Raw genomic sequence first — 23,563 nt, forward strand, 5'->3', positions numbered from 1 at the left:
ATTTAATTCTGCAGTAGATAGTTTCCTCGAGTAGTAGGCAATTAGGTGGAGAAGTTGTCTCTCACCACGTCTTAGCGAGAGCATGGCTCCCAAAGCACTGCCGGAGGCATCCACCTCTACGAAATAAGGAGACTATGGGTTGGGGAGGACGAGAATCGGTGCAGATGTAAATTTGTCAGGTTCTATGTGGGCAGTGATCTATGCCTCTAATTTAGGGGGTTTTATCTATACTTTTAATGCTGAGTTTTTATGTGAATTCCAATTGATCTATACTTGCAAAGCTGGGTGTTTGTGTTATTCTGTTGATCTATGTTTCCAAACAATACGGTATATACCTGCGTAAGTAATCTAATGAACTTCATAGTGTGTCCCTAAATGGCAAAAATAAAATGTGGTCACCCTATATTCAAGACATGGGAATCTTAAAGAGATAAGTCTTAAGAAATAATTCCATTTGGTAAGTATGTTTGCCTTAATAACATTAACCCCTTAAGGACGAGGCTGATTTTCCCTTTTTGTACCCTTCTGGGCTGAGGCTATTTTAACATTTCTGTGGTGCTCTTGTTTAACTGTAAACTTTTATCTCACTTTTCTCTCATTTAGTGAACCCACACAAGCTTTCACCTAAAAAACATCTCTCGCATCCGACCATTCCTCACCAAAGAATCCACAAAAACTCTGGTTCATTCACTTATTTCCCGTCTTGATTAATGCAACACTCTTATGGTTGGCATTAGGGCTGCAACTAACGATTATTTTCATAATCGATTAGTTGGCCGATTATTTTTTCGATTAATCGGATAAAAAATATGAATGTAAATTTTTCATTTATTTAAAATTTAATAAACAAGTGATGTTAAATACAAACAGCAGAATAAAAAAACTTTGATAAAATGCATTTCTTGTCTTTATTTCCCAACCAGCCCCCCCAATTTATGCACATTTGAGCCCAGACATGCCACGCTGCCTCCCACATATGCCACGCTGCCTCCCACATATGCCACTCTACCCCCCACATATGCCACTGTGCCTGATACGCCTTATACCCCCTGATACACCACTCCGTCCTCCCCAGACATGCCACTCCACTCTACCCCCAGATATGCCACTGTGGCCTCAGATATGCCTTATACACCCTGATACACCACTCCGTCCTCCCCAGACATGCCACACTGCCCTCCCCACATATACCTTATATACCGTATATGCCTTATACCACCAGATTTGTCTCTCCGTCCTCCCCAGATATGCCTTATACCCCCCAGATATCTCATAGTCCCCTTACGGACCCGTTCGCAGCACACTAACACCATACTTTTATAAATAAGTACTGGGTTAATCTTCACTGCCCCCAGGATTTAGATTCCCCTTAGTTTGCCCCCCTTTATCTCTAACTGCACCTTAAGTTAACCTTATTAAATTAATTAAATTAACCCTCAGTCCTCAGCACTAAATTAACCCTAAACACCCCATTAACCATAACTGCCCCTAAATTAACTCTAAATACCCCATCAAACACAACTACCCTAAATTAACCCTAAACACCCCATTAACCATAACTGCCCCTAAGTTAACCCTAAACACCCCATTAACCACAGCATCCCCTTAATTAACCCTAAAGACCCCATCAACCACAGCATCCCCTAAATTAACCCTAAAGACCCATCAACCATAACTTCCCCTAAATTAACCCCCACCTCCCCTAACTTTCAGCAGCCCAAATATTAATTTTAACTTACAGTTAGATGAGTGTCACAGCCATGTGGTTCTGGAGAAGGAAGGGGCGGGGCCAGTGGTCACAGTGATTACAGGGAGGGACTGGTAAGTAGGAGCTGCTGCTGTGAGTCACTGAAACGGATTATATAATGAGGGGTATTTTTCAGAGTGTCTGCTCTGAAAAAACCCTCATTTTATAATCGATAAAAATCGATTCAACTAATCGATAATGAAATTCGTTGGCAACGATTTTCATTATCGATTATTATCGATTTTATCGATTATTTGTTGCAGCCCTAGTTGGCATTCCATTGTCTCGACTGCACGCCACTCTTCTTCTGCTTCCTCACTGAAATCCTCCACTGGCTCCCTGTTACCTTTAGAATTAAAATCCCTGTACTAGCATATAAGGCCCTCCATAACACTGCTCCTCCATACATTTCTGTTCTTTACGTTCTTCCCATAGGCTAAGGCTCTCCTCCTCACTCATCACCACTTCATTTTCCCATCTAACACGATTTTACTTGTGCTGCCCCATACCTCTGGAACCTACTTCCACCGAACCTTCAGCTTTCATCCTTCCTCCCAACATTCAAGAAAAAATTCCCAATTCACTTTATCAAACATTTTTTCAACATCAAGCATTAATATAGTCATGGGGACATGCTGCCACATCTATTATATTAATAAGTCTGCAATATTTCTTCTGGAAAATTATTATCCCTTGAAATGTAAACAATTAAGTAAGATGATGACCTATATTTGTGAGAACTATCTTCATAACACTGTTAATTTGGCCCGTAAAACCACTAAAGCTGCAGTTTCCACAGACAAGACCTGTATTCATCTGCCCTATCAAGTACATGCAGATGTCTTCAGGAAATGAGGAGACTAACACACAAAGGTTTATACATCACTTCCCTAATTGGTGCTGTATTTTTTTTGTGACACAGCCCTTCAACCCTGCATTAACTACTGCAGGGTCAATCATATTACTATTAAGGATACTTACCTATTACCCCTATGTGACAGGGCCAGGCTAGCTGGCTCATGTGTCATATGAAGTTTAGCCGGGTCACGGAGCACTTTTGTGTCCGGTTCCGTATACCGTGACCCGGTAATATATTATATTGTGTTTATTGTGTAACCGGCCCAGAGACTGATGTGGATTCAGCCCCAGCCTTCAAAGAGACGATCCTATAATCTGGCTGGGGCTCTTAATCAGCCAACACAGCCCTGTCTGCCCAGACGGCACCCGCACTACAGGGGGGATAACACAGGTGGGGGAATCCATTGTATTCTGTAATCCCCTCACTTGATACATCCCCTGTATACTGATGGGATTTGTGATGGGATGTGGCTGATGGGATTGGGGGTTGGGTTCGGTACTCATTGCATTGAGATTGTATATAAGTTCTGTGTGTTTGTAATAAAGAGAGTTCTTCTTGGTTTACTACGAATGGTGGTCTGGATTAGGGCTGCAACTAACGATTATTTTCATAATCGATTAGTTGGCCGATTATTTTTTCGATTAATCGATTAATCGGATAAAAAAATGAATGTAAATTTTTCATTTATTTAAAATAATTTAATAAACAAATTGTTAAATACAAACAGCATAATAAAAAAACTTTGATAAAATACATTTCTTGTCTTTATTTTCCAACCAGCCCCCCCCCAATTTATGCACGTTTGAGCCCAGGCTTGCCACGCTGCCTCCCACATATGCCACGCCACGCTGCCTCCCACATATGCCACTCCACGCTGCCTCCCACATATGCCACTCCACGCTGCCCCCCACATATACCACTCCACGCTGCCTCCCACATATACCACTCCACGCTGCCTCCCACATATACCACTCCACGCTGCCTCCCACATATGCCACGCCACGCTGCCTCCCACATATGCCACGCCACGCTGCCTCCCTCATATGCCACTCCACGCTGCCTCCCACATGTGCCACTACACGCTGCCTCCCACACATACCACTCCACTCTGCCTCCCACATATACCATTCCACGCTGCCTCCCACATATACCATTCCACGCTGCCTCCCACATATGCCACTCCACACTGCCTCCCACATATGCCACTCCACGCTGCATCCCACATATGCCACTCTACGCTGCCTCCCACATATGCCACTCCACCCCCACATATGCCACTGTGCCTGATACGCCTTATACCCCCTGATACACCACTCCATCCTCCCCAGACATGCCACACTACCTCCCAGACATGCCACGCTGCCCTCCCCACATATGCCACTCCAGTCTACCCCCAGATATGCCACTGTGGCCCCAGATATGCCTTATACACCCTGATACACCACTCCGTCCTCCCCAGACATGCCACACTGCCCTCCCCACATATGCCTTATATACCGTATATGCCTTATACCCCCGGATATGTCTCTCCGTCCTCCCCTGATATGCCTTATACCCCCCAGATATCTCATGGTGCCCTCATAGAGTCACAGACCTGTTCGCATCACACTGACATCATACTTTTTTAAATAAGTACTGGGTTAATCTTCACTGCCCCCAGGATTTAGATTCCCCTTAGTTTGGCCCCCCTTTATCTCTAACTGCACCTTAAGTTAACTTTATTAAATTAATCAAATTAACCCTCAGTCCTCATCGTTAAATTAACCCTAAACACCCCATTAACCATAACTACCCCTAAATTAACCCTAAACACCCCATTAACCATAACTGCCCCTAAATTAACCCTAAACACCCCATTAACCATAACTGCCCCTAAATTAACCCTAAACACCCCATTAACCACAGCATCCCCTAAATTAACCCTAAAGACCCTGTCAACCACAACAGCCCCTAAATTAACCCTAAACATACCATTAACCACAACTGCCTCAAATTAACCCCAAACACCCCATTAACCACAGCTGCTCCTAAATTAACCCTAAACACCCCATTAACCATAGCTGCCCCTAAACACCCCATTAACCATAACTTCCCCTAAATTAACCCTAAACACCCCATTAACCATAACTGCCCCTAAATTAACTCCCACCTCCCCTAACTTTCAGCAGCCCAAATATTAATTTTATACTTACAGTTAGATGAGTGTCACAGCCATGTGGTTCTGGCCTTCTGGGAGAAGGAAGGGGGCGGGGCCAGTTGTCACAGTGATTACAGGGAGGGGCTGGTAAGTAGGAGTCAGACTAAACGGATTATATAATGAGGGGTATTGTTCAGAGCGTTTGCTCTGAAAAAACCCTCATTTTATAATCGATAATAATCGATTCAACTAATCGATAATGAAATTCGTTGGCAACGAATTTCATTATCGATTATTATTGATTTTATCGATTAGTTGTTGCAGCCCTAGTCTGGATGATCCGTGGATAGCTGAGCGCTATCCGTATGAGGGACTGACTGGTGATTCCTCAGCCCTCAAACAGGGGTACCCAGCCTTGGGTACGGTGACCCTGTAACATTGGTTGGCAGCGGTGGGATGAATCCCACGACTTGGGTGAAATCCAAACCACCAACTGGGATTGCGGCTAAACTTCATATGACACATGAGCCAGCTAGCCTGGCCCTGTCACACCCTAATTTCCAAACTGTTAAAAAAAACTATTTTGTAGTTTCTTATTTTTTATATATTTCATATAATATACCGTATTTGCCCGAATATAGGCCGCACTCCCCCCCCCACTTTAAGTCTTTAAAGTGGGGGTGCGGCCTATATTCGGGGTCTAGCGCCCGACGCCCGGGACATGCAGTAGGGTTAGGATACAGATCCCCCGCAGCGGTTCAGGGGATCTGCATCCTACTCTCCAATGCGCTCAGACAGCCTCCCCTGCCAGCACTTTCCACGGGGGGGAGTGCCGGCATGGGAGGTTGTCTAAGCGCATCATGCAGACGTTCACCGGCAGCGGCGATGCACGTCAACAGCCTCCGCTGCCGGCACGTCTGCACAATGTGCTTTAACCATCTCCCTTGCCGAGAATTCCCACGGGGGGAGTCCCGGCAAGGGAGATTGTTAAAGCACATAGTGCAGACGTGCCGGCAGTGGAGGTTGTTTATGCTTGCATCGCCGCAGCCGGTGAACGTCTGCGCGATGTACATTAATCTTCCTTGCCGGTAGTGCTGGCACCGGAAGTTGAATACGCGTTACCTCGTGGAGTCTGCACCGGTAAGTCTGGCGGGGGGGGACATCTTGGGGACAGAGTGGCAGCATATTGGGGGGGATAGAGTGACAGCATATCTCGGGGGGGCACATCTTGCGGGCAGAGTGTAAGCATATTTTGGGGGGGGGCCGAAATTTTTTTCTTTAAAAAAGCACCTCTACTTTTAGGGTGCGGCCTATATCTGAGCCAATATGGTGTATATATACACTATATATATACCGTATTTGCTCGATTTTCAGAAAATGCTCTGAAAATTACCCATCTTATATTTGAGGTTGTCTTATAATCAGACCTCAACTAGAGGTCTGATTACAAGACTAAGATCCAGATTTGCTGTATGGAGGTACTCCAAGTTACGACGGGCTGCCAGAGAGGAGGATCTGGGTCTCCTGCAGCACTGCGGAGGATCCTCCACTCTGGCAAGCCGGTAGACATCTTCACACGATTTGCGCAGGCAACCTCCGCTGCTGCCGGGGCTTCTATGAGCGGCAACGTGACATGACCTTCCGGTGCTCCACCATATAAGTACCGGCCAGCAGTGGAGGTTGTTTATGCGCATCGCGCAGGCATTCACCAGCTGTCAGAGAGGAGGATCCTCCACAGCGCTGCAGAGGACCCGGATCCTCCTCTCTGGCAGCCCGCCATAACCTGGAGTACCTCCATACAGCAAAACACCTAAAACTCTGTCAAGCACAATGGGCCCTGTCCTTCGTTTGGACATCACTTATCGACCGGGCTCCAAAAATGGTAAAGCCAATGCCCTTCCTTGACTGTCGGATACAACTGAGACCCCTACTGAGAGAAGTAAAACTGTCTCACACAAAGGACATTTTCTATCCACTCATCACACACTGTAAACTATGGGCCAGCAGTGCTCAACAACCCCCAACAACAAGTACCACAGCCAGTGAACCATGATGGCCTCTTGTAACCAGTCTATATACCAACTACTTTAACACCTGCGGGTACACCGGCGGGTACAAAAAGACAGAAGAACTCATCAGAAGAGTCTTTTAGTGGCATGCTTTATGTAAGGACATTACCGACAAAGAACCACACAGTAAATCTGCTGGCCTTTTAAAACCGTTGCCAGTTCTAACATGTCCATGTGGACCTGCCCTTATCAAAATTACCAAAGACGAAAACCAAGAAACAAGCCAGGGTCAGTAACCAAAGTACATAATCAGACGAAGTTAGGTAATACATAAGAATGTACTGGGAAGTAAAACAAACACAATGGCAGGGAGGAAATGGGCCCAACTCTTTACAAAGCCTAGAAGGGGTTGGCTGATAGCAGCCATGTGAGTAACCATGGTAACGAGAAGCAAAAGCAGTTTATTATACATCAGCTGAGTAACCTGACTCAGGGAAGGAAATGCAGCTTGTTAAGTCATCAGCTGGGTAACCTTGACAGATACTTCCTACCCACAAAGAGTCTACCCTTCAACTGCAAAACTTTTTTTTAACTTTAGGCATAGATTTCAAACACTGTTTTTAGCAACTATTTGAACCGGTTAGTCTCTAAATGTTATTCTTAGTGATGTTGCCTTACCAGTAGCAGCCTACTACAGTTATTGAGATGCATGACTAATGCCTCATCTAGATGTTCATTTCCGGTGCTCAGAGATTCCAGGTTGCTCTCAACATCACTGCAAATTGTATTATCTTGTGTAGAACCTTCACATTCTGAGTCTGTTACCTCAGCTAACTGACCAATGTTCATATTCCTGAAAAAATAAAAATGAAATTTTGCAATGTCACTGTTCTAAGTAGCAGAGAGTAATTGCTAGACAGATAATATTTCCTCTTCTTGCCTCACAATAACCACATACAATTATTGGACTTCAAAGAATTCTGTCTACAGAAGTTGATGACTTTCTCCTTATGTCCCCTGCTGTGCTATAATCCATTTCCCTTATCCTTTTTAAACTCCTCTTATTAATATGGTCCCAATGTGTGGATTCATCTTCATTTGCCAAATTATAAAAAAATAAATGCCCAGCAGAATTCATTTACAAATAAAAAAAATATACAAATAATAGCAATGTATTTTTTAGATTAGCATTTGAAGATTTATTAGGAAAATACAGTACACACCTCACGTTCCGAGCACCTTCCTCTTCTGAGCACTCAGAGTCATCTATATCAGATACAGTGTTTAGGAAATCAAAACTCTCTAGCACATTTTCCACTGTAAGACTTGGTACACGGCTTCTCAATACCCCCTTCCTCAGCTGTAGGTATAAAACAGAGATGAAATAAATACATTTTTTAAAGAAATCACCAAGGGTGCAGTATTTTGTTCTATGCTACGGAATTATTAATAATATCAATTCAAATTTGTATTAATTTAACACAAATCAGAATGACCAAGACTTACAGACTACATTTTTTATGTTTTGAAAACCTTCTGTGTCGCACTAGGGATCCAAGACAATCCCCCCCTTGATATAGACAGCAGCATGCGCCGGGAGTATTGATAATGAGGTAGTCCTGACACCTGTACTTTACACCTGGAGTTGCATCACGTTGCACGTCACATTGCATGACCCTGTGGGAGTACCATGGCATCTTGCTGGGCAAGCTGCATCAAAGATACATGTGTCTCTGGGGATGTGTCTCTGGGCATGTTGGTGTGTGTGTGGGTATGTCAGTGTGTAAGCATATGTCTTTCTCTGGGTATGTTTGTATGTCTGGTTGTGTTAGTGTGTGAACATGTTTCTTTGAGTGACCTGTGTGTGCGTGTCCGAGTATGTGTGTGTGGGTATTTTAGTGTGTGAACATATGCCCTTGGGTATCTTATCATGTAGGTATGCTATGTGTGTATCTGTGTATGTTAGTATGTGAATATTTGTCTCTGGGTATGTGCACATATGTCTTTGGGTATGTTTGTGTGTGTGTGTGACTGGGTACTTTAGCGAAAATGTTTATGTCTGGGTAAGTTAGTGTGTAAACATGTGTCTTTGGGTATCTTAGCATGTAGGTATGTTTTTTTGTGTGTCCAGGTATGTTAGTGAAAGTGTGTGTTAGCATGTGAACATTTGTCCCTGGGTATCTTTTGTGTGGGCGTCTGGGTATGTCAGTGTGTACACATACCGTATTGACCCGAATATATGGTTTAGCACAGGGATGCGCAGGTCATGTCGCCCGGGCGGATGATTTTTTTTTTTCTTTTTCATTTAGCCCTGCTGAGGATAAGTAGCAGGGTTAGGATCCAGACCCAGTGCTGCACAACCTTAGACAACCTCTGCTGCCGGCGCTTCCGCCTGGGCTTCTATAGTAATAAAGTAATCCATATGCAGATGGAACTGTGTAACTCAATCCAGAATTGACTCAGAATGGCAGGCGGCAAGCAAACCAAAGGTCAAGAGTATAAAGCAAAAGACACAGTGTAACACAGCAAGAGCATTACAATAACTGAGAACCATATGCAGGGAACTGAGAAGTTATATAGGGCTGCTGAAAGTGACCTCACTAATGATGCTGCAGACCCCACCCTCTTGGCTGTTATGCTTGGCTGTAAGCCTGCCCTCCTCTTCTTTGGCAACTCCAATCCCTTGTGATAACAGAAGAAGCAAAGAATTAGATGGCAGAGGTGGCAACTAAAGGCAGATGTGGAAGAAACAGCGCCATGTGTGGTGTCACTAAGGAGATGTAAAAAACTGAATACATATGGTAGTTGTCATCTAACTAAAGGAAAAACGGTAGTGAAGTCAATAGAACAGTAAAGGGTCATATATATATATATATATATATATATATATATATATATATATATATATATATATATATATATATATATATATATATGGGACACTTTTTCCACTCTCTTGTGCTTTGTTCAGCAAACAACACAGACAACTGAAATTACATATCAGTTCTTGAAGACGCTTGAATTACCTTAGGAACTGGTCCAGGTATAGGTGAATCAGGTAACCTGATAGGGCAGTAACCATAGTTGGCAATGAACAGGGAGACACCCTGTACCTGGCTGCAGCGTTCGATAGTCTCTCGGTTTGAAATAGAATGTGCCATTTTGGTAAACCTGTCTACCAAAACCAGTTGTGTAGTCTTGTGTGGTGGTAATTCAAATACGAAGTACATGACAATGTCCTCCCATGAGCTTGAAGGAATGGCCAGAGGCTGTAACAGGCCTGCAGGGTTATGTCTGGATTCTTTGCGAGAGGGGCAGACTTGGCAAGCAGATACATTAGCAACGGTATCTTGTCGCAAGGTGGACCACCAAAATGTTTTCATTATAAGTTCTTCAGTCTTTCTCTGTGTCCTGTGAGTACAGCAGCGTGATGCAAACCAAGGACCTCTGGAAGTGCTGGTTGAGGAACACATACAAGCTGCACTAAATTCCCTGGGGGACTGATGAGCTACAGGTACACAATGTCTCCCCAAGAAAATGTCCCTGGGTTATGCTGTCTCAACCATGGAAGACCAAATATAATCTAAAAAGAGGAGATTGCACCAAATCAAACTTGGGAAGTTCTTGATTACTAGTACCCAGAGTAATACAAAAATTTCAGAAGAATTTCATGAGAAACAGGACCAGAGGTCAGCCATCCACTAACTGAACATGCATGGGGCAGGTCTTGGGGGGCGTGGAATCTGTTGTTTCACTGCAAGTGCCATTTCGATAAAGCAACCACTGGCTCTAGAGTCAACCATTCAGATGTAGGTGTAGAGCTGGTTATTCTACTGTAGTGAAAGAGAGACAGAGAGGGGAGGAGCAGGAGCTGTGGGTCCCAGTAGAGGGACATCCAGACCAATAACATAGTATGTGGCCTCCCTTATCACAGTATAGGCAAATATGTAAGGACCTCATTTTAACTCATTCAGTGGCAGTAAGCAGCCCCCTGAAAATACCTATTTGCATTGGCTCTTCTGTTGGTGTGGTAGTGATGGAGCTGCCAAAGGAGTGATATTGAACATGGGATGTTTCCTGGGTGGTCTATGCACCATAGCTCACTCGAGTCAATGCTCATATAACTATCTATTTGTATAGGTCTCTCCAGGGTGGTGGGGCACTCCGAAACAGCCTAGTTGATCTTTCAAGGTGTCTGGTAGACCGAAACAGAATTACTGTATTTGCTCGATTATAAGATGACCCTGATTATAAGACGACCCCCCAAAATCTGAATATTAACTTATGAAAAAAAGAAAAAGCCTGAATATAAGACGACCCTATAGGAAAAAAGTGTTACCAGTAAATGTTAATTCATGTAAACTATGTGAACAGTTGTTTGTTACTAAAAGCTATGATTGAGAAAAATATTTTGTTTTTATTTCCTTTTTATTGTTTTTTTTCAACCTGCCCCCCCAGTTATGCACATCTGCCCCCAGGCTTGCCACTCTGCCCCAGAAATGCCTTATACCCCATATATGCCACTGTGCCCCATGATATGCCTTTTAACCCTCTAACTGCCACTGTGCCCCATGATACGCCTTTTAACCCTCTATATGCCACTGTGCCCCATGATATGCCTTTTGACCCCCTATGTGCCACTCTGCCTCCAGAAATGCCTTATACCCCTATATGCCACTCTGGCATTTAGGGGGTTAAAAGGCATATTATGGGGCAGAGTGGCATATAGGGAGGTAAAAGGCATTTCAGGAGGCAGAGTGGCATTAAAGGGGTTAAAAGGCATTTCACAGAGCACTCTGCTTCCAGAAATGCCTTACACCCCCCATTTAACACTCCCCCTCCCTCCTCCAAACTTACCGGTGCTTCTGAGGTGGGGGCATAACACAGGAGGATCCAGGTCCCCTGCATCTGAGCCCCCGGTGCTTAGTCCGGGCAGCATGTAGAGCTCCACGCGAATCGCTCTACACACTGCCCGGACTAAGCACCGGGGACTCAGAAGCACCGGTAAGTTGGAGGGGGGGCATAACACAGGAGGATCCAGGTCCCCTGCATCCTCCTGTGTTATGCCCCCCAACTTACCGGTGCTTCTGAGTCCCCAATGCTTAGTCCGGGAAGCGTGTAGAGCTCTACGCGATTGTATCGTGTAGAGCTCTAAGCACCCCGGACTAAGCACCGGGGACTCAGAAGCACCGGTAAGTTGGGGGGCATAACACAGGAGGATCCAGGTCCCCTGCATCGCTCTGGGGGATCTGGATCTTAGTCTCATAATCAGACCTATTTGAGGTCTGATTATAAGACGACCCTGATTATAAGACGAGCGTATTTTTCAGAGCATTTGCTCTTGCAAAAACCTGGTCTTATAATCGAGCAAATACGGTAATCCAGATAGAGTCCAGAGAGGTGCCTCATTCCAGGACGACTCAATGGCTGGATGACTTCTGGAGTGATGTATGGGGCCAGGTTGTGAGGTATGAGCCTTACAGAGTGCCTGGTGTGTTGGTGTGTGCATTTTAGTGTGTCTTTGTCTTGCTATGTTTGTATGAGTGTCTGGGTGTGTGTTAGTGCACCTCCTGCTCTGGATCCGCCCCTGTTGGCATGTGTCATGATCTACAACTATTGTGAATGGCAAACTTTAACTAATTTCTTAATTAGGAAACACAAGATAAAGTTATTTGAAATTAAGTTCTCTCCCCCTTGTGCTTTTGCTAATGACATCAGATTTGATACAATGATGACATAAAACATTACATCATCAATGGCACTGAAAGTTGATGCTGAAATTATATGATGTCATATGCAATTCTGGCATGTCTATGAACTGTTGAACTGAGGGCTATCAGAGGTAGTTTTTGTTAGATTATGAGGCAGAAATTAAACTACAGTGCAACATTTTGATTTGAGTGACTGGTTATTGGTGCATCTTTACTATCAAGAGGGTACCTATGTAGGTTGTTGCACTGCCAGTGACTCTGGGTTGGTGGCTTTTATATCAATGGCATACTGTCAGTGCTCTGGATTGAACTGAAGTGCTACTAGAGTTTTAAATAATTGTAAAGTTAGTGTTGTCAGATGATCTGCAATAGTGCTTTGTAAAGTTAATGGCGCTGGCTCTTTCATGTTGCTAGTGATGTCACTGATTAGGTGATTTATTTTGTAATTGTTATTTGTGCTATTACCAGTGACATCATTAGTAAGGTTATTAATGATGTCATTTTTTATGTCTCACTGTCAATAATTCCAGCTTGCTAATTTGTAATAAACAGGCAGGAACCTATAAATATCTACAAAAGTACAGCGAGCCTCTGCCTTCCACTGACAACATACTCCCTTCCTGGGTAACATGGGGTTTCCCTCCTTGCCTAAATACATTTTAGATTTTCTCTCCTTTCCCTTTTCTCGCCCTTTTTGCTTCCCTTTTTTATCCATCCTCTACTGTCACTTATCTCCTTCTTTTCCAAGTTCCTTAGCATCGTGGCTGGAGATGGCATTTGCCCGGGAAGATATAACCTTTGTTACAATAAACGCCATCAATGCAATAAAGGGTCTCAACCAACTAAAGAAACAGTCCAGGGCACTGAGAGATTTTAAATTCAGAAAGGCCTCTGTGGTTTTTACAAGCAACACACTTCAGGGGAGGCAATTAACCCGATATTGCGCAATCATCTTTTTCCTCTAGCCTTCTATAGCAATAACCCCCTACACAAATCTAAGGCTGCAGCAATTCTCTATTCAAAGCACATCCCTTTGTGCTGCTTGATAAGTTAACTGATTCAGGAGGCAGGTTCTTCTTTGTCCACGGAACTATAGCGGGCACCCTTTAAACTTTAGCCAGTGTATACTTCCCAAATATGAAACATAAGGCCTTCTCCTCTATCATTAAGTTCCTTGCCGAGTTCAAGGGGGCATATTGGTGCTGGGAGGGAATTTCAATATTCCATCAGACTCAAGGATGGACATCCCTTCTATGCAGCATAACTAACACCTAGTTAATTGATGGAGGCATGGCATACAGATGAAATGGACTTCACTTTTTACTCCACGCTGCATGCAGTGTATTTTTCAAGGAGCACAAACCAAAACTGCTTAAATTTTTCTGGGTTGGCTCCCAGGCTGTACTTTAGCGTATTAACTCTCCCTAAGCTAAGTGTAAGTCTAGCTCTTACAGACATTCAAAAATATTATTAGGCTACCCATCTGCTCTGGACTCTCTAGTGGTGTGCTGGTCCGCCATGTAAATTGTGGATTGGCTTTGAGCAATCTCCTTGGGATCTTTGGCTCACGTCTCAGGTGGTTAGGAGGGTGATCCCTCTGCACCCCTTTTTCTGGGTAACACTTCACATTTGGCAGTTTGGGCAGGTCGGTGGACATTTCTCATCATGCCCCTCACCTATGCTGCCCCTCTCTTTTGCAATCTAGATTTTCTGGCAGGCATGGAGAGGGGATCATTGAATTTCCTCAAGATGGCTCCCTGGTCCCTTCCCAGGATAGAATGATGGAGCTAGTTCCTGACATATGACCCACAGGGTTGAAGAGACTCTGCTTTACTTAAGGTCCCATTAGGTTAGGACTTTTCCCTATAAGCATACACTGACCAGGGAGCTGACAGCCTTTGAGAAGCTTTGCTAGCAAGGCAGACTCCCCCCTGGGGACTTTCTGTTCTCTAGAAAATCCTCATGGATTGAGAAGGTCCTCTGCCCCCCCCCCCAGAGATCCATGGGAAATCAGGAAGATATCTTGAGGTATCATTTGAGCAGGGTGAATGCAAGCAGCATAATATACCTGTTAATTTTCATTGATTGCTGTTTGCATTTCTCCTGCTCATTAGATACCTTTGTACTTTTTTTCTTGTTGTTAAGTTCTTTATTTCTGAAACTGAATACATTTTGATTCACAAAAAAAGCTATTGTCCTTCATGACTCAAAGCAGAATACCTACGATTGAATGGAGAAATGTGAGTCATGTGATCATTGCTGGCAGCACTTTTCAACCAAAGCCAGTGTCTTTTTCCTCATCCAAATCCAGCTTGAGAATGTATGGCATTTCTGTTCACATGGTTCCCACTGTCCATATCAAGTGAGCATTAAACCAGAGCAGGGGATGGCTTTCTGAAGCACATACATTACATAGGGTGAAAAAAGCATGCGTCCATCAAGTTCAGCCTTTCCCATATCTGTTCATTGCTGTTGATCAAAACCCACATGTGGGTTGAATAGTTAACTATGTTAATATGTTTAAGCTATCTGGAAATGCAGGCTTAACCCGTTGATGACAATTGACGGTCCGGGCACGTCACGGAAAAACATGTCATTAACGACAAATGACGTGCCAGGACCGTCATTTGTTAAAACGGGTAAAAAAAAAAAATCGATCCGTGATCGATTTTTTTACCCAAACGGCGTTGCTGTAATGCCTCGACCTCGAGGCATTCAGCAACGCCATGATCGGAATCAGGGGCCATGTCTGGCCCCTCCCCGGGGCGTCAACATCCGCCATACAATGTATGGCGGCGGACGCCCGTTTTAAAAGCGTTTAGGAGGCGATCAACGATCACCTTCTAAACTTAAATGGTGTCGCTGGAATGCCTCGATCAGGAGGCATCCAGCGACACCAAACACTTACCTCTTGATGGACTGTGACCGCTCCGGAGAGCGGTCACAGCCGCAGCTGCCGGTGATCTTCGCCATCAGCAAGATGGCGGCGGCCCGGGAAATAAAATAATAAAGATGAAAAGGTTCGCTAGACGGTCTCCTGACCCTCTAGAGAACTCTGGCTCCACTTGCAGGTTGATTACAGGTACTGCATTCAACCATGCAAGTCAATGGAGCCCAGCTTTCTAATCACAGTGTGATTAGAAAAAATAAATTAAAAATAAAATAAAATTTATAATAATTAGAAAAAAAATTGTAAAAAAACAGTAAAATGTAAAAATAATTTCCCTCTGATGTCACTATCAGGGGAACCTTCAAGTTGAAAAAAAAAAATGTTAAAAATGTTTTAAAAAAGGCAAAAAAAAATTTAAATATATATATAAAAAATATTTTTGTGAGTCCTAAAATTAGCACATTAGCTTAAAACAATTCTCGCATGGAAAGAGTTAAAATACTGGCATATTAAATGCCCATGGGGTGTCTACTTTTAAAAAATGTATGATTTGATGGGGTAAATTGAATTGGCCAGATTCAACAATGTCCCAATTAACACGGGGGGGAAGGATGGCCACACATCTAATTTCCAATTAGAAAAATGCACACGTACCAAATGTGGCCTTTTAGTTCCCCCCAAAAATGACAAACCCATGCATGTGGGGTATCACTGTACTCAGGAGATGTTGCTGAACACATATTGGGGTGTCGTGTGACAGCGGCATATACCAGGAGCTGTAAATTCATACATAAAGTAGGTGTGTGGGAAAAATACACACACAAAAATACTACTGCAAACTTTGAAAAAATGCTGGTGGTAAAATGTGTGCATGCAAAGAGTTAAAATACCAGCATTTAAAATACCCTGGGGTGTCTAGTTTTCAAAAATATATGGTTTTGTTGGGCACACTGAAATGGCCCGGCTCAAAGATGTACCAAATAGGGCATGGGCAGTGGATCCCCAAATGCCAAAGTTCAACATTGAAAAATGTGCATGCCCCAAATGTGGCCCTTTTGCCCCCAAACAGCCAGGCAAAATCATTCATGTGGGGTATCACTGTGCTCATGAGATGTTGCTGAACACATATTGGGGTGTTTTGTGATAGTGACATATACGAGAACTTTTTAATTCATACCTGAAGTAAAATGTGTGTGAAAAAACAAATGCAAAAAAATGACTACCACAAAGTTTGACAAAGACTGGTGGTAGATATGGTGCATGGAAAGAGTTAAAATACTAGCATTTGAAATACCCTGGGGTGTCTAGTTTTCAAAAATATATGGTTTTGTTGGGCACACTGAAATGGCCCGGCTCAAAGATGTACCAAATAGGGCATGGGCAGTGGATCCCCAAATGCCAAAGTTCAACATTGAAAAATGTGCATGCCCCAAATGTGGCCCTTTTGCCCCCAAACAGCCAGGCAAAATCATTCATGTGAGGTATCGCTGTACTCAGGATATGTTGCTAAACACATATTGGGGTGTTTTATGATAGTGACATATACCAGAACCTGTTTATTCATACCTAAAGTAAAATGTGTGTGAAAAAACAAATGCAAAAAAAAAAGTTTTCAAAAATATATGACTTGATGGGGTAAATTGCATTGGCCGGCTTCAAGGATACCTGAAATGGCACATGGGGGGAAGAATTACCAGATTTGGAAAAAATGGCTTTGAAATAGCAAAACGCTACCTGTACTTTTTGCCCCATAATGTGTAGAAAAAAGCAAAAAACATAAAAACATTGGGTATTTCTAAACTCAGGACAAATAGTAGAATCTATTTAGTATTTTTTCATTACCTTTTATAGATGAGTAAAAGATTTTTCAACTAAAAGTTAGAAACAGTCATTTTTTTTCTAAATTTTTCACCATATTTTATACTTTTTTTAATAGTAAATAATATGATACAATCAAAACAATGTCATCTAAAGAAAGCCCTTCTTGTCCTGAAAAAAACAATATCTAATGTGTGTGGGTTCAGTAAACGGGAAAGAAGAAAATTACAACTAAACATGAGCAGCGCAGAAATGTTAAAACGGCCATTGTCACGAAGGGTACAAAAAGTAAAATCAGCCTTTGTCACGAAGGGGTTAAAGAAAGTCCACTAAATGTGCCAAAAAGAATGTCTGAAAACATTAGCCCCCTCCTCTGGATCGTTGGTTGAAAATATGGTGCACGACAGATAAAAATGAGTGTCTTGAACAAAGTGTAGATAAAGGCTTCTGAAGGAAATGGCTTTACTAAACATTGTGGAGGTCCTCTGAGATCCCCCCACTCTGTAGGAGCCATCCAACTCCATGAGACTACCCAATGCAGGTATTTCCCTTGAACTGCAGAAGCGGTAATCCTTGACTTAGTTCATGCATGTGAATGACACCACATGGAATGTGTCTGTCCTCATCACATGGTGCACTTTTGACCTCTGACCAGTATTATTGATGGCAGGATTGTGTAAATGTGGTTTTCTGTTATAGCTAATTTGCATATGATCTGCATATTGTGTTCTACATATGGTGTGATGCATGCTGGTCATAACTCACCACCAGCCTATTGAAAGGCTCTTGGAGGCTGGTGGTGATTGTTACCTCAATAAAGTGAATTCCTATTTTACCTCAATACGAGTTCCATCTTGTTATTGGGGTAAGCCTCGGTGGCCATTGGCTGGGGCATGTGATACCTTCACTGGCACTTTGATTTGGCACTGACACTTTTCGTTTTTTTCGGATTCAGGTTTCCGATGAGTTAAACACCATTGGGTTGCCTGAAGCCACAGTGAAGCTGAGCCCCCGAAGACTCAGACCAGTATTGGTGGGGGTAGTGGTATGTGCCTTCTGGTACCCACTTCCCCTTAGTAAGTTTTTCGTACGGGAGGACGAGAAGACTTAAGTGGATCTCCTTTCGGGGAGATTCTAGAAGATCCGGCCCACCATGGGTATATCCTTTCGGGGAGTGCATGCCCCAGAAGACGAAGATTGGGGACTGGCTCCATTGTGGCCTTCACAATTTGATGGACGCACGACAGAAGACGACCAAAGAGCACGACCTCGGGCTCTCAAAAAAAAAAAAGCCTCAGTGGACATGGAGAACATGACCATCTTCTGTGCAGACCGCCAGTCGGTGAGAATGCTCGTCCAGACGTGCAACGACTTCAGCAAAGCTTCAGTTGCAAAGGTCAACTGCGGGAAGTCGGAGACCATGCTGTTCGGGCAGTGGGACCTGACTTCCAACCCAATACCGTTTCCCATCAAGCCTGACTTCCTAAAGATCCTGGGAGCCTGGTTAGGCAGAGACAGCGCGGCCCTGAAAAGCTGGGAGGAGAGACTCGCTAAAGTAAAGCAGAAATTTGCACTGTGAAGCCTCAGAGACCTTACCATTGAAGTGAAAGTACGTGGCTCAGGCCTGGCCCGTGCTGGTCACCATACACCGAGCCATCAACAGAGCAGTTTTCCACTTTATCTGGGGCTCCAAAATGGACAGAGTAAAGCGTGCAGTGATGTACAAAGAACCTTGCAAGGCAGGCAAAGGCATGCCTGACATCCCTACCATGCTGAGGGCTTTCTAACACTAACATTAGTTTAAATTATACAATATGGTGATTTTTTTGTTAAAAAAATTACTTTTTCTCACTTTTATTCCAATTGATCTATACCTGCAAAGCTGGGTTTTTGTGTTATTCTGCTGATCTATATCTGCTATGTTATGGTTCTGTGGAAGAATACAGGATGATCTGTGTCCCATATTCTGTTCTCTGGTAAGACCAGTTTGTTTGGATATTAAGTACAAGGTTTGTCTGGATACATCATCAAGTAGTCAGCCTGACCCTCTTCGCTATTAGTTGTATAAACATGTTTACTAATAAGGGCATAGTACTATTTTATGCATTATGATTGGTTTAGGATAGGGCGTTATTTCCGGCTTCACTGATAAATGATCATATAAATATATCCATAATGCATCATAATAAACAGGAATCTTATTATACAAACACTCTTGTCTGTTTATCTGATTTCTCTCAAATTGGTTGATCAGGATACCTATACAATTTGGAACCCCAAGATTTAGAAGTACTCAGAAGTTCTCCGACAGTTCCATACATTATTTATGTACACCTGCAAATACAGGGTTTGTATGTTTTATTCAGTTGATCACTACCTGCAGTGCTGTTTCTATGTGTTTTTTATTTGATCTATACCTTCAGTGCTGAGTTTACATGTGATTTCGAGTTGATCTATACGTGCAAAACTGGGTTTGTGTGTTATTCTGTTGATCTATACCTGCTATGGTATGCTTCCATACATTATTTATGTATACCTGCAAACACAGGGTTTGTATGTCTTATTCAGTTGATCTATACATGCACATGCTGGTTACATGTGTTGTATATTTGATCTATACCTGAACTATAGGGAGTAATTAAAAGAGAGGTGTGACTTAGTGAATGAGGGGACAAAGGGACTCTGGAGATGATTACGGGGGAGAGGACCTCTCAATGCTTTCCTAGGGTCCAATTGTTTCAATATAAAATATATTGGCAACAGGGTCTAATATTAATTTATATTGGCAGCAGGGCCTAATAATATATATCGGCAGCAGGGTCTAATATTAAAGAATGAAAACTAACTGCCAGTTGGGCTGTTATTTTGAAATTTTATGGCAAGACAGGAGGCTTCATATTTGCATCATCTTCTTTACTAAAACCTCCAGCAGCAAAGAAATGGTTAACATACGGAAAACAAAGAGCCAAAAAATAGCCCCTTAGAACTGTCCACTTGTCAGGCTGGTAGGAGCGAGGTGAGGAACCCAGTACGCAGGCTACCTTCCAGGAGATGAGGGAAGGTTTAGTGGACAAGGCAATATCAGAGACAGTCCGAAGATCAGGGCGGGAGAGAGCAGCGAAGTCCGTAAGAAAAGCCAAAATTCGGGATCAGAGAAAACAGGATAAGCGAAGTACAAAGCCAAGGGTCAAAATCAGGAATCACAAATATCGGGAGCGCAAACTAAATAGCTCTGTCTGGGAAAATAACTGAGCAGAGTGAAGCTCAGTGCCAGTTTTTAAATCCTCCACTAAATGTCGCCCCACCGCCTTGCGTGGTGCCGTTGACGTGTGTTCCCCAGGCTACGTCGTGCAGGAAACTAGAAAAGGCAGGAGGGGCGTGCGTGCGTGCGTGTGCGTGCCTAGACACAGTTGAAGGAGCTGGATCCAGGAGGAGCTGGATCGGCGGGTACTCAGGTGAGCTACTGTGGCAAGGATTCTCGCGCTGCGGACCCTGACACCACTTCCTCTTCTTTGCTGCTGCCTTAAGGTGCGCACCCTCTTTTATAGTGTGCTACACGTTGTAATTTGTGAGGTTTCATTTTGGGTGTTTTTATTGATTTATTCTATGGGTTATTATTATTGTTTCATTGTATCGTATTGTCTTTGGTTTTGTGGATCTTTTCCTCCCTTTTTTCATTAGGGTTTTTTATAGTGGCTCATCTGGTTTTGTTTACTTTATCTTTCTAGTGTCTCCCTAATTTTATTTTTCTCCTTACCTGGGCTCTAGCTGTTTGGCCTGCTGCGCAGTGCTCTGCATTTGTGCCTGTGGGGCCGCAGTTCGGGCCTCACATGGTCTGCTGTCCGCCAGGGGGTGCCGTGCTTCTGCCCCTCTGTGTCTGACCTCCTGTGGGTTTCTTGCAGACCGCTGCCTTGTATCCTCGCTGCTCAAAGCCATTCCCGCCGCTCTCGCAGCGGTCCGCCATTTTGTCTGGCTCTGCCTCTGGTGGCAGGGCCGTATAACTCAGCGGTCAAAGGCACCCAAACGGATCCGTTCCTGATCAGAGAGTGTGCTCAACGCGCAGTTTGCCTATTGGGCAATGCGAATGCGGCCATTTCCGTAGAATGTAGGAGAGCTGTGCTGTTCAGGCTGGACAGCAAGCTGGCAGAGTTGACTCCTAAAGAGCTGGGACCTGATGCCAACGGCCTGTTGTTTGGCGACAAGTTCCTTAAGGAATTAAATCGGCGGGCGCGCCGTTTTTTGTCAGCAGTATCTTCTTGGTGCGGAAGAAGAGCGGGGAGTCATAAATCTTATGTGCGTTGAATGCTTTCATTACCTATTGGCACTTCAAGATGGATGGGGATTAATCTCTTATGAGATCTGATGAGAGAGGGGAACTTGGCTGTTGCGGTTCTGGTTGTTGGATAGGATCATGTGCTACCTGTTCAGCACATCAAAGAAGAGGAAATGGACAGTTCTAAGGGGCTATTTATGGACTTGTTTTTTATTGGTTCTTTGTTTTCCTTATGTTAACCAATTCTTTGCTGCTGGAGGTTTTAGTAACGAAGATGATGGAAATATTCGCCTCCTGTCTTTAATAAAATTTAGATTATCTCTACACTAGGTTAGAGTAATCCCCAATTATATTTCAATCACGGTCTTTACTTCAAAGAGATAAGCACATATTATGTAGGTAAAAATGCATAAGTAACACTTCTGTCCTGTCACTATAATCATTATGTTTAATTCATCTCTGCCAATGCCTCACACTGATTGTGAGGCTGGGGGAGAGTAAAACCAATTTCTCACTGCCTGAACCATGGCTTTTTTATACCTGTGGCATTTACATCTGCGAGCACTAGTGGCCACCCTCCGCCCTCTGGAGCACTCAGAACTCAGGTGTGCCTTGTTACCTGGGTTGAGCCCTAGTCTACATCCAGCTGGGTCTTGTTACCTGGAGTACCCTGCCTTTATGAACCTGCCCTGCCCTTTAGTCAGGGCCTTTGTATTGAAGTCTATGGACCTTCCTGCTGTGGCTCTGCACCTGTACTGTTCCTGGTTCCCTGCTTTGTGTCCTGATCAAGTGGACTCCCTGCTTTGTGTCCTTCCAAGTGGACTCCCTGCTTTGTGTCCTTCCAAGTGGACTCCCTGCTTTGTTTCCTTCCAAGCGGGCTGTGTGCCTTTCGTGCCCTTCCAAGCGGGCTGTGTGCCTTTCGTGCCCTTCCAAGCGGGCTGTGTGCCTTTCGTGCCCTTCCAAGCGGGCTGTGTGCCTTTCGTGCCCTTCCAAGCGGGCTGTGTGCCTTTCGTGCCCTTCCAAGCGGGCTGTGTGCCTTTCGTGCCCTTCCAAGCGGGCTGTGTGCCTTTCGTGCCCTTCCAAGCCGGCTGTGTGCCTTTCGTGCCCTTCCAAGCCGGCTGTGTGCCTTTCGTGCCCTTCCAAGCCGGCTGTGTGCCCTTCCAAGCGGGCTCTCTGTCTGTCGTGCCCTTCCAAGTGGGCTCTCTGTCTGTCGTGCCCTTCCAAGCGGGCTCTCTGTCTGTCGCGCCCTTCCAAGCGGGCTCCCTGCCAAAAGACTTATTACCTGTATTTTATTTTGACATACGTCTGGTTACTTGCTTAGACTATATTACCCTTATTTGCTGGGCCTGTTATATACATGAAATACACTGCATTACCTGGATTTCTGTTTGTGGTGTCTTTGTTTGCATAATCATGCACCGTGGGTTACATACTGAACCCCAAGTATCCCCTGCGCATGGGTTCCTACCTGACCTGATCACCCGAGTCCTGACAATACAAAGGCCATTACAAGGAGTCTGTGGGGTTACTTTCAGTCTTCAAAGTCATAGGAGAATGCTTGCTTGAACTGTGCAAATTATTAATGCAAATCTGGGACTCCAACTCCAATCACTCTCATGAAGACCATTCACCTACACCTGCTACATCACCTGAGAAATCCAACAAGCCTGTTACCAGTATTAAAAAGGAATCTTCTAGGAAACGTGAACCCCTTACCACAACCGAATTACAACAAAGGCGTGATGAGGAATCTTGCTTTTACTGTGGCAAAAAGGGACACTGGATCACCCAATGTCCTCTGAAACCTCCTAAACCCTCTGTACCGATTGAACAGTCTACGTCACAACCACAGAGCTCTCCTAAAAGGGGAAGTAACTTTATTCCCCAGGACAGTGAACCCATGGAGTATATACCAACCCTGGTGATTCCTGGTGCTTCTCAAACTCTGGTGGATGTCCAGCTGAAGCCTGATGATGCTTGTTCTGTGATGGAATGCAGCTTCTGTGATCCTACAGTCTGTGGCAGTGTGGGTTCCTCCCATATGGATGAACTTCCTATTGCTTTCTGTTCAGCTGTGATTGCAACTCCTATCACTGCTACCTCAGCAAAGTGTGATACA

The 23,563-nt window shown here is 44.0% G+C and overlaps 1 protein-coding gene across 1 annotated transcript in view; it reads right to left on the bottom strand.

Annotated features, from left to right (window-relative positions):
* LOC149298595 (rho family-interacting cell polarization regulator 1-like) overlaps window positions 1–23,563 on the bottom strand; it is a 211,462-nt gene that overhangs the window by 94,575 nt on the left and 93,324 nt on the right. The window contains exons 15-16 of the mRNA XM_089487331.1: window positions 21,002–21,152; window positions 7,431–7,605 (exon numbers count right to left, since the gene is read on the bottom strand). Of these exons, the coding sequence (XP_089343457.1) occupies window positions 7,431–7,605; window positions 21,002–21,152 (326 nt within the window). The remainder of the gene's footprint in view (window positions 1–7,430; window positions 7,606–21,001; window positions 21,153–23,563) is intronic.

This window comes from Sceloporus occidentalis, unplaced genomic scaffold, assembly GCF_023333645.1.
Source record: "Sceloporus occidentalis isolate IW3139 unplaced genomic scaffold, rSceOcc1.0.p SCAF_32, whole genome shotgun sequence".
NCBI classification, from domain to species: Eukaryota; Metazoa; Chordata; class Lepidosauria; order Squamata; family Phrynosomatidae; genus Sceloporus; species Sceloporus occidentalis.